The following is a 12,095-nucleotide window of genomic DNA, read 5'->3' as shown; positions in this document are numbered from 1 at the left end:
AATCTGCGAGACTGTCTGCATCTGTCTGTATTCCGACAATTTGTACCATTTATAAATTTTGCTTCGTTTTCAGCGCACCTTAAATCATTAAATAATACTGAGAATTTGTTTTGTGATCTGTTTTGTTGAAAAATACGAAATATGAAACCAATTTACTTAGATACAACTGAGATGTAGGACACTTAAGGTATGTAAACGGACAAGAAATATAGTTCTGTTATTATAATCCTTATGGCCCATTGCCACCAAGGTCGCACTCAATTAGGCATTGAAAACTGTGTGCTCATTCAGTTCACATAAGTTGAGGGACACATCCAGAGAATATCACAGAGCAGCCGATGGAGTACCCTTTGATAAAACTCATTAGTGTGAGGATAACTGCTGTGCTCCAATAAACATACTGCAATTCTTTCTTAATAAATGATGTGATTTCTAGACACTGTCGTGAAGTACTTCGGTTTGCTGGTTCCATCACCTTTTGGCACGTTTGTTGGTGGAAGCTGCTGCATCAGTGAGATCTTGATCTCCCCTTCAAAGTGCAAGGTAAAGCTGATGAGTAAGGAACTTCATTGGCGTGTGGGGTGTGAGTATGCTCCGCCCGATGCTGGAACTCCGATAAGCCGAGCTTAATTAACGAAGCGGCGGGGGGGGGGGGGGGGTAGCTGGTCTGGCCTTCGGGTAGAGGGCGTAAGTTGCTTTCGCATCGAGCAAGAAAATGGAAAAGTTAACATCCGACAATTTCGTTAAATACACGACAGAGGCAACTCGACCTCACAAAAGATTTTTGAGTCTACCTATAGATCATGTCCGTGATTTTTCTGATTGTTGCAACTTGAGTAAATTTCTGTGTTATCCAGGGAGGCTAATGCACGTCGACTGATTTCTGGATGGGAATTAGCTTCACGTGAACGAATTAGGAGCCTCCTTGGTGTGTGCATTCATGCCCTTCAATGTTAAAATACGAGATATTAAAGTCATCATATTCACTGTGGAAGGCAAACTGCAGCTTGATTTAAATTGACAAGTTATATAGAATCGGTCCGGAACCAGACGCTTTTTGAATTTGGTACCGTTTAAGTTTTTACCATCAACAAGTTGTAGAGCCACTGCAGCGTCATCGCCATATGGAGCAACATTATTCTCTCGAGCATGTGCAACTCCACGCTAGGCTCGTGCTAGCGGTGAAAATAAAAATTTAGGCCTAAGTTTACCAGCTGTTTACAATACGAAAACATTTATAGATGCTACGGAGCAGTGCAACGGAAGTTTCGTAAAACAACGACCTATTCGTTTCGTAAACGCTTCTTCAATCTGCGTCTAAATTTACGTTATTTCTCCCAGTGACCGAGCGAGGTGGTGAAGTGGTTAGTACACTCGCATTTGGGAGGACGGTTCAAACACATGTCCGACCATACAGATTTAGGTTTTCCGTGATTTCCCTAAATCACTCCAAGCAAATGCTGGGATGGTTCATTTTAAAGGGCACGGCCGATTTCCTTCCCCATCCTCGACACAATATGAGTTTGTGCTCCGTCTCTAATGACCTCAATGTCGGCGGGACGTTAAACCCAATTTCCACCAGCAACGCGACCGTTGCACATGCTGCAGGTACTAATGTTTTTGCACCACCTCCATCTGATGATTAGCTTACAGTCGCTCGAAAACTCTTTCGTGGTACAATATACCGTATTAAATTCAAAAAACGACTGGTAGCGTACCTTACCTATATACACCGCCTTGACACTGATTACTGAAACAATTACTCATAAGCTCTTAAATATTCTAACACAGCTGTAACTTATACAAAATGGTTGGTTCAAATGGCTCTGAGCAGTATGGGACTTAACATCTATGGTCATCAGTCCCCTAGAACTTAGAATTACTTAAACCTAACTAACCTAAGGACATCACACAACACCCAGTAATCACGAGGTAGAGAAAATCCCTGACCCCGCCGGGAATCGAACCCGGGAACCCAGGCGTGGGAAGCGAGAACGCTACTGCACGACCACGAGCTGCGGACTGTAACTTATACATTTATCTGTGTCTGGACATATTAAATTTTTACCTGGGGGAGATAATCTTGTATCAAACTGTGTAACTAATTTGTTTGTGATCGTCAGCTGCTAATTTACGCGATTTCGGTCCCCTGCGGACTACGTAAATAGCTGCTTCCGTTTCTTCCAATAACGTTTCCTTCGATCTGAGTGCTGTTGTTTCCGGTGGTTTTTTCCAGTTTTATTTTTTTCCTTTCTGGAAATGAGTTATCCACAACATTTTTACGAAATGTATCTCTCTTCAGAATTTCATGTTCTTCGACTTCCATCTCTTTCACATCTCTTGTAATTTTTTGGTGTCATTTGAACCAGTGAGAGATTCGTTCCGCTTGACACGCTCTAAAATTCTCCTCAACGCCCTGTTTTCATTCACACTAACTAGATAAACTTCCCATATTAGTCTATTGTTCAGTCAGTCATATAGCTTCATTATGTTAGAATTCAATACCAAGTTTCACGTATTCGGGTTTCTATAATCAAACTACAGCGACTGTTCCGTTTCTTTTTCGTAGTCGAGAAATTTTTCTTGTAGTTACATACTTTTTCAACACATTATTTTTACTTCCCAAGCGTTTGTGCGCCAAAAGTTATAAATGTGGTTCAGCGGTCAGGACCCTCGATCCATGTATTGGATATGGCGGGTTTATACTACCACCTAAATATCATGATTTATATTTTCCCTGGTTTATCCAAATCACTTAAGCGGTGCCGCCGTGGTTCTAGAGAAATGACCTTCGGTGTTTTATTCCTTCATCCTTTCCTAAGTGAGCTAAATGCTCTGTTTCTAGTAATCCCGATGTCGACGGGAGGCTACACAATAATCTTTCTTCCAATCGCAGCATATGTTTACAAGACAGACTCTCTTAAGCGACCGAATTAGAGAAACTTATTAGTCGGTAAAGCCACCCGTAAAGCCGGCCGCAGGGGGTCTAACCCGGTCACATCACCGACAGGTACAGTCACCCTCCCGTTCAAAGCAGTGTGGGGTTGTTTCCCGTAGTTCACAAGCAGTGAAAGTCGTCACGGATAAATGCCAGCGGAGGCTATCCCTACGGCTTGTTGTTAAAATAATTAAATTTAGTGACGATATGAAACAGGAATAAGTAACAGTGCAGGAGGAAAAATTGATGAAATCTGCAGACAAAATGTTAAAGCTGAGTAGCTGAACAGTGTGCAAGTTACGACAGGAGGGGCGGGATGCTAAGCGGATTCAGGTTTATGCTGCAAAGAAGAAGAAGAAGAAAATTCCACGCATATTTATTGATGATGTTATTATGCGATATTATGAAGTGTACTAAGAGGTACAAATCTGCGGAAACGTCACAGAATTTACCGCACGGAATAGGGGTTCAAGGAAACTTCGATAAAAACAATAAAAGAAACGGTTCTGCTTATGGGATTTTGTTTTAAAAGGTTCCAGAATAAACGACCGAGCTTCAAAGAAGTTATACATTACATTTTAACGAAAACAGGAAGCATCAGAATGGAACCGCCCAGGGTTAATTCAAAAGAAATGTGTTTTCATGTCCTTCACACTTCGAATAAATGCAATCACAGCGATAGTGTGCGATAAGTATTGACAAACGTGCTAGTCTGTGTTGGATTAGTGTGGTATACAGCACATTTGCGTCTAGAATTGTAGCCTGTTGCTATAGTTTGTTCACGACGTCCTCATCGAGCTTGCAGGTGGTTACGAGGGGCGGAGGTAGCAAAGTTCGTCTTGCGAAGCACAACACAAGGATAGCCACAAGTGCCGTGGTGCTATGATTCTGCCACTACACATACTGTTACCCACTTGGGCACGGCACGACAATCCCTTCATAATGGCTATGTTACACACAGGCACTGTACTGTTAGGCAGCCGCCAGACACAAAGCATTCGTGGCCCGAAGTTGACTGTCATCGAACGGCCGATTCAGAACTAGAGAGCCCTCGTTCAGGATGTTGTCGTGCAGGATGTATCTCATCCTCTGTTTCTTGGATGTATAAGTAGTGGTTCTCCTATTCTGTCCAAGTCTAGTAGCTTCTAGTACCCGACTTCGCTATCATGACTGTGACTACCTGAAGTGACAAGGTCTCCGTTACACACCGAAACCGCTGAGGTACCATCCATAGCCTCTGAACTGCTGACCATGCTTCACAGAGACTTGTTGGAGCGGATACTAAGGGCAGAGGTAGGGCGAGACGGGGAAACACGCGATTACCCTCATATCCGTGGAGTGTTCCTGGCACTTTCCAGGGTGATGGGATGAAGGTCTCGGTGTAGGACGCCTGTGGGGTGCTTCGTCTGACGGTAAATTCCTGATAGTCTGTCTCATTGCATTACATGGGAACGTCTCCTAACAGAGATCACCTCCCACAAAAACAGTGGTAAGTAACATATTTAAAGAAATGTGGTTTTCTATGTGTTCATGGTTTGCTATAGCCGTGTACTAACGGTATCAGTTCTTATTGGGTAACCCTTTAACATAAGAGCAGCAAATGGTGGTGGTTTTGCAATGATACTAATATCTATGTTCTGTTGAATACTATCTATGTTTATTTTCTCATGTACTCGAGCTCGCAGCAGTACCAAATCCACTACTCCCGTGGATATGTCTTAATTGATGTCGTATCGTTCAGAGCTGCAAGTTGTAACTACCCTAGATTGATGCCTAATAAGATTTACTCCATCCATTGATACCCATTTTCGTAATTGGAATTATCGGTATGTTATATGTAAATTCGCGCGTATCTTTGCAGGGAAGCTCGTTGTATCCGTGTTATTTTAGTTATTAGCATATCATGGTCGTGGTTGAAGTTTATTTGAACACTTCATATGCACTCAGAAGACATGATAATGTTAACTTCGGAAAGGTTAGATATCGAGAGATTCTTAACTTCAGTTGAAACAGAATTAATTAAAACAATAATTATAAATATTAATAGAAATCATATTCTGCAATAATTCATGAGTCTCTACTTCTTAATGTGTCAAAAAGCTGTTATCGCACATTAAATTTTAATATCAGTATCACATCTTTGAAAGTTATCTTTAATACAATATTGACTTTGGTAGTATGTTGGCGCCAAGAGTGGCAGAGAGAGTTGCTATGAGCTGTATTTAAATTATGGAATGTGTTGACACTGTAATGGACTTGTTACAAGCAAAGTTTTATATTAAATATTTCAAGATTTTGGCAAGTTTTTATGAAAAGAGTTGCAGACTTTGTACATGTGGCAGCAAGGTTTGATGAAAAAATATGGCCGGCCGGAGTGGACGAGCGGCTCTAGGCGCTTCAGTCTGGAACCGCGCGACCGCTACGGTTGCAGGTTCGAATCCTGCCTCGGCCGTGGATGTGTAGATGTCCTTCGGTTAGTTAGGTTTAAGTAGTTCTAAGTTCTAGGGGACTGATGACCTCAGATGTTAAGTCCCATAGTGCTCAGAGCTATCTGAACCATTTTTTGTAAAAATGTGGTGCGCTCAGAAAAGTATTTCAGTCATTTCACAGCAAACTGGGATCTCATTTTTTGAAGTATCTGAATGAAACTGGGCTGCCCCTGGACACTGACGCCACAAGATAAGTTGAAATGACATTTTTAATTTGATAGTGTGCTTTCGGGTGTTCTGCCAAATTGCTGTTAACATTTTATGCACAATGATTCCACGGCCGACGAAGCTTCCTTCTGGAGTTGCTGCTGATTGGGAGCCGAGGCATCGAGTGCACATAACAACAAACCTCGCAGCACCTGAAGAATATGGTTGAGTTGGTCGTCGAAACATCGTGCATAAAATGTCGACAACAATCCGACCGAACATCCGGGTGCACACTATTAATCAATAGCAGCGAGAAAGCCTGAGCGTCACGTTTTCTTTCTTTTTTTTTTTCTACATCGGCTACCCGTTATAAAATTCATGTCCTTGCAATAAATTTGGTATACACACTATACGCAATGGTGTAATTCATCTATGCAATTTATTAATAATTATTGTTCAACAGTAGTCGGGGATTTAGACGGACTAGAGTCTTTTTTTTTCTTAATGAGGTGATACTGAGATCTGAATAACAAACAGAAACGTTAGATATTATTTATTATCAAATCCAGCCCTAACAAAGACTTTTAGATGATGCAACCCAATATGCCTTTCACAAGTGCTGTCACCACACCCATTTAAAAAAGAAAATAGTACCATCTGAAATACCTCACCGCTGTAGCAATCAAATCAACGGATTTGACACTTCCGAGGTTGTGCCAGCAACTCCCCTCCTTCAGCTGCGCCAGTTTCTTTAGTAAAGGTGGCTTCCGACGTACACCTGAACCCCGTCATTGGCGATTGGTTACGTTGAGCTACCAAATTTCTGGGATGTTGATTGCTACGTTATACGTGCATTACCAAACAGTCCCAGACATTTTCTATGGGATTAAGGATCGGATGACTTAGTGAGCCAGCCGAGGTGCGGAAGGGTGACTGAGGAACGTATGTGTGCAACCCGGTAGACAGATCTACTGTCATCCTAGAAGGCGGGTATGTGTCATCAGCGTACTCGCCAGGAATACACAGTGTTCCCAGTTCCGTTAGGACCACTGTATTTATTCAAAATAGTTCCCTCTTAACCAATACACGGCTCAAATCGTTCTAAAAGTGTTTTGAAATAGTCACTGTAGTGCTATTTTGGAATTGCATTTAGTACTGCGTTGTAGAGGTGTCCTTTCATTGGCATCTTCAGTTTGGGGAACAAGCAGAAGTCGGTTGGGGCCAAATCCGACGAATACGGTCGGTGATCCAGGACTGTGATCCGTTTGCTGGCGAAAAACTCGCGCACGATATTCTCTCTATGTGCTGGGATGTTGTCGTAGAGGGCGACCAGGAACCTGCCACTCGGTATTTGGGTTAAATTCGGCGAATTCTCGCCCACAAACGCAAAACTTAACCCAAAACTCGCTGCTGTCTCACTGCTCCATCGCCATTTTCTTACGAGTACTTCCAGCGACCAGGACGTCTGCTGCAGCGATGCTGTTGAAACTTCAATGATCGTAACTCCACAACTCGCCATGACATAGCATTGCAGTTTGGAATTTCACACCCGCAATCCTAACGGCCGGTCGTTGTGACCGATTGGTTCTAGGCGCTTCAGCCCGGAACCGCGCTGCTGCTACGGTCTCAGGTTCGAATCCTGCCTCGGGCATGGATGTGTGTGATGTCCTTAGGCTAGTTAGTAGTTATGTCTAGGGGACTGATGACCTCAGATGTTAAGTCCCATAGTGCTCAGAGCCATTTGAACCAATCCTACCGCAACGGGGACACACTGTGTATACTGAAGAAAGGGCAACAGTCACCGAGTATGTTGCGAAAAAAAAAAGCATTCGGGCTCATTTTCACGGTAACCCGAATGAGTGGGCCCAAGTTATGGTACAAATACGTTCCCAAAACCCATCAGCCAACTGGGGCCCTAACTACACCCTCCATGCGCTGCTGTTTAACATCTAATTGGGTCGTCATAGCACTCGACGCTTTTCGTCTGTAGAATAGAGGCAAAATCGCAATTCGTCGCACCATTCTTCGTTTCCCCAACCATCCGCTCTCAACTTTCTTTCTGAGGCCAACTGAAGATGTGTACGGTCCAGTCTCATTAATGTGATTTCCACCTGTGTTCGACGTCAACGTGCAATAGCCACTCACAGACGGCAGGTGGCAGCACTAGTAATGGAGGCTACGTAAAGCGTGTCGGGAGGACGCGGGAAACAGTACAGTCGTTGTCGTAATGCGAAAAGGGGACGATTTATCTGACGTCCAAAGGGGCATGATCATTGGATTTTGGGCCAAGGGTGGAAGCAGTTCGGAAACGGCTAAGTTCAGAAACTGTTCGCATGCCGCCATAGTTAAAGTACGCCGTGCATGGCAAAATGGAGCTACAAGAAACCAGCGCCGAGGCAACAGTTGTTCACCACTGGACATAGATGACAAGGACGAACGAGGGCTGCAGAGATGTGTGCGGGCGAACAGACGGGCAACAGTTAAGCAGTTGACCCTCCAGATGAACCAGGGGCTACTAAGAGTGTCTTCTCAACGACCGTTCAACGAACATTGCAGTGTGTGGTTCTCAGCAGCAGTCGTCTGCTTCATGCATCCATGCTAACTGCTGTTCATAGGCGATGAAGGCTGGAATTTGCCTACCGCTTGTGGACGTCCACTGAGTGACGCCAAGTGTTTTTTTTTTCACATGAATCACGTTTTATGCTCCATCGGACAGATGGTTGTTGGCGCGTGCTGCGTGAAACGTTTGAAAGTAAAGGCCCCAGGCTGGAGGAGGAAGCGTTATGGTCTGGGGAATGTTTTCCTGGCATTCCGTGTGTGATCTCGTCATTCTGGAAGGCACAATAGATCAACACAAGCGTGCATCTATCCTCGGGGATCATGTCCACCCCAATACGCAGTCTGGTTTTCCGTGGCACTATGGCATCTGCCAGTAGGTCAATGCAACTTATCACACAGCTTGCAATGCACGTGCGTGGTTCGAAGAGCACCAAGATGAGTTTACGGTACGCCTCTGATCCTCCGGAGTTAAAGCGAATCGTAAATCTGTGCGATCATCTCGACTGACATGGATCCTAATTCGACAAACAGAGTGCAGCTGGCCACGGCGCTGGAGTGGGCAAGGCTCTACATCACTTTTGGTACTTTCGAGAACTTCACTGACTCTCTTCCTGCACATCTCGCAGCTTTCCACGCTGCAAAAAGTGGTTATTCAGGCTTTCTACAGGTGGTCACGATAATGTGACTGGACAGTACGTAAGTTATGTGCATGTGTGACCACTGACCTTTTGTGAGGTACCTGTCACCAAAAGCTCATTGCATGCAGTTCCTTTGCTGTGCTCGTTCTGAAACTAAAACAAACGGGATGGATTCGCCGATGTCACCAATACAGCTTCTAAACAGATCTACCTTACAATTGCGATATGTTTCGAAACCGTTGTCATTGGCAGGTATGACACTCTTCTCTGGTCTCTGTCGATTAGGAAATTTTTTCCAACTACTACTCTTACGCCCTCTTTCATGGCTGTGGGAGGTAAACCAGTCGTAATAGACAACTTGGACAGTCCACGTTAATGCTCTTTCATATTGGGCAATTTTGTTTACGCTGTGGTCATGGACACATGGCCGGCTGTTGTGGCCGAGCGGTTCTAGGCGCTTCAGTCCGGAACCGCGCTGCTGCTACGGTCGCAAGTTCGAATCCTGCCTCGGGCATGGATGTGTGTGATGTCCTTTGTTTTAAGTAGTTCTAAGTCTAGGGGACTGATGACCTCAGATGTTAAGTCCCATGGTGCTCAGAGCCATTTGAACCATGGACACGTGCAAACGCGATAGCTTGTTTCTGTCGTTCTTCCACGTCCCCACATCTTACTGTGCCGGTTTCATACAATCTGTAGACACAGCTAAGTCTACGTCTGCATAAATACTCCGAAAAGCATCGTACACTGATTAACGGAGGGTACATCTTACCAGCATTACCATGCAGGCAACTTTAATGTCATGACACGTTAGCAGTTGATAGTAACATGACGGCCTTCTACCATAAGTACACTACCTACAGCCGTCCAAAACGAACAGAGTTCTCTTGTACTGAGGTCACTAATATTTTGCCCGGTGAGCTTAATATAAATCTCTGTATATGAAAAGAAATTGCCTGATGGATTTACTGACTCACCATCACCTAGCCCAAACAACTAAGAATAGAAATTGAAATTTGGAGAGTGTGTTGATCTTATACAATACGCATCGTTTAAGAAGCAATTTTTTGAAATGCTACCCCTAAGAAGCTAAAATAGTGATGATATTTTAAAGGTAAATAATTATTAAAGAACTACGAAAAAATTATTAAAGCTATGAAAATTGGTATTTGACATTTCGGTTGGAAATTAAAAAAAAAAATGTGAAATGAAACACCTAAGGGGTTAAAACAGAGGATGAGAAACTTTATAAAAATATTTTATTATGAAAGCATTTCTGAAGCCAAGTCTACGAAAACTGGTGTTTGACGTCTCGGTTAGAAATAAACAGCATGGAAATATCACCACAAGAAGGCAGGATTAACGAAGGACTCCGACTCCAGCTGCCAGAATCGCTTTTTCGTCAGAAATACATTCGGAAAAGACGATGCTTTTATGGCCTTAATTAAGGCGAAAAGTTTAGCAAGTGTTGCAATTTGTGAACGACATCAAAGAAAGCTACTTACAGTCACCACAACAAATCAGCTTTGTCATAAGTGCATACAAAAAGGAACGGCTTTTTGACACATTAATTTTCCAGTAGCCCTAATATACGGTTATCAAATTATTTTTGTTGTAATTACTGCACAAACGCGAGCGAAGCAGCGGACGCTGAGCTAGTATGTCCATAGCCGTACGTAGATTTCCTGATATTAGGTAGAAGTTGAGAGAACTGTGATGGAGACGTGATTTTTTCATCAATAAATCACACGTACTGATTGTAGGTGGAAATAACAATTTAAAAAATCTGACCAAGCAGGGCCTCAGATGAGCAAGGTAGAGTAATGAATTCACAACTGCCATTTCGGAGCTAATTGATGTCAGAGCTGACAACAGACAAGGGGCATCGTTTCTGGTCCTCGCAGTTCTACAGTACATTAATTCTGTTAAACGAAATAATCAGCAACCAGTTGCATAAAAAAATTAGTTTCTTTGCCGGTTTCGCCCTTCTTCAGAAGTTACACATATCTGGTTGTTTATTACCTCGTTACATACAAAAATAGTTGCTGAGGATGGATAAAACACTAAATCCTGTTAAAACGGAGAAACGAAGTTAGATACTAGTTAACACATGTGACAGTCACATTAAAACAAACGATGATGAAAGAAAGAAAACCGGAAATAAAAATTCTGAAAAAGAGAACCAAAGAAATGAGGGAGGAGGAACGAAACAGTTAAGTAAGGAAAGAATAAAACGATTTACTGTGGCAAACTTACTGTATCGATAAAAAGTCTGCTTTAGCTTCCTGTAGCATGGTGCCAGCAAAGCGATCCCCTCGCTTCTCATGAATTAGCCACTGATGTATTTTCTCTTTGTTGCAGGTCACATCCAAATACTGTGATGGTGGGCAATAGTAAGTACAGCATTTTACTCGAAATTCTGGAAAGGTATTTACGAATTACTTCCCAGTTATCTGTAAAGCAGGACGAAATGTTGTGTGGTAATGAACGGACGCTAAAATAAATAGTCAAAACTACAACGGAGACTGGTAAGAGGAAGATGTAATTCTTTCGGATTAGCTGCAAACACAGTGTAAATTACACACACAGAGTCAGTGGAAATATGTATTGAATTAGTGTTCAATGAAGTCGTGTTGATTCAGTGTTCTGATGGCAGTGTAACGCTACAAGTGGGAAAGATAGAAAAAAAATCTTTTAAAGGAAGCAACGACTCAGTAAGAAATAAGAAAAGCAAATAAAGCTATGAAAGACACAGTCATAGTGCAACTGGATAATGATTAAACTGGCAAGTGCGTAGTCTCATGTGTGGTGCAAGAACGGAAAATTTTTTAATCGGGAAATTATCCAGTTACTTCAGTTAAATATAAAGAAATGGTATTTACTACAATAACTAAACTTTTGAGCGAGGAGAATTACTTTTCTGATCTAGAGCCAACTATTTTATTGCTTCGATAGGAGCACTGACGTTGACAATGAACTTACAGATTGTCTCAGTGTGGTTACCATCGGTGACACTAGCCGACTGATGAGGCACGCCAATCTAAAGGTGATTTCAATTGCTATCACTGAATCATGACGGAGTAAAGCATGTTTAATAAGGCCGATGACATCTGTGATGTTTGATCTCACATGGAATTAGCGGCTGAGGACGCGGGTTCCCGTCATAATATTACGTCGATGTATAACATGTTGGACAGGACATGTGATGTTTGGTGATGCTATATCCCCCATGAATGACTATGGTGCACGCACTCCTCTTGAGGAATTTTGTCCATAACTTTCTACTTTTAAGATTTTCGATGGCGGAATGACAAAAATTTAACACTT

General features: G+C 42.8%; 1 protein-coding gene across 1 annotated transcript in view; it reads left to right on the top strand.

The window, feature by feature from the left end:
- Positions 1-11,149, top strand: part of LOC126176426 (uncharacterized) — a 104,877-nt gene extending 93,728 nt beyond the window's left edge. The window contains exon 6 of the mRNA XM_049923583.1: positions 11,130-11,149. Coding sequence (XP_049779540.1) covers positions 11,130-11,149 — 20 coding nt within the window. The remainder of the gene's footprint in view (positions 1-11,129) is intronic.
- The last annotated feature ends 946 nt before the right edge of the window (positions 11,150-12,095 follow it).

This window comes from Schistocerca cancellata, chromosome 3 (genome assembly GCF_023864275.1).
Source record: "Schistocerca cancellata isolate TAMUIC-IGC-003103 chromosome 3, iqSchCanc2.1, whole genome shotgun sequence".
NCBI classification, from domain to species: Eukaryota; Metazoa; Arthropoda; class Insecta; order Orthoptera; family Acrididae; genus Schistocerca; species Schistocerca cancellata.
The sequence above is the reverse complement of the archived record's forward strand: the minus strand, read 5'-3'. Positions and strand labels throughout refer to the sequence as shown.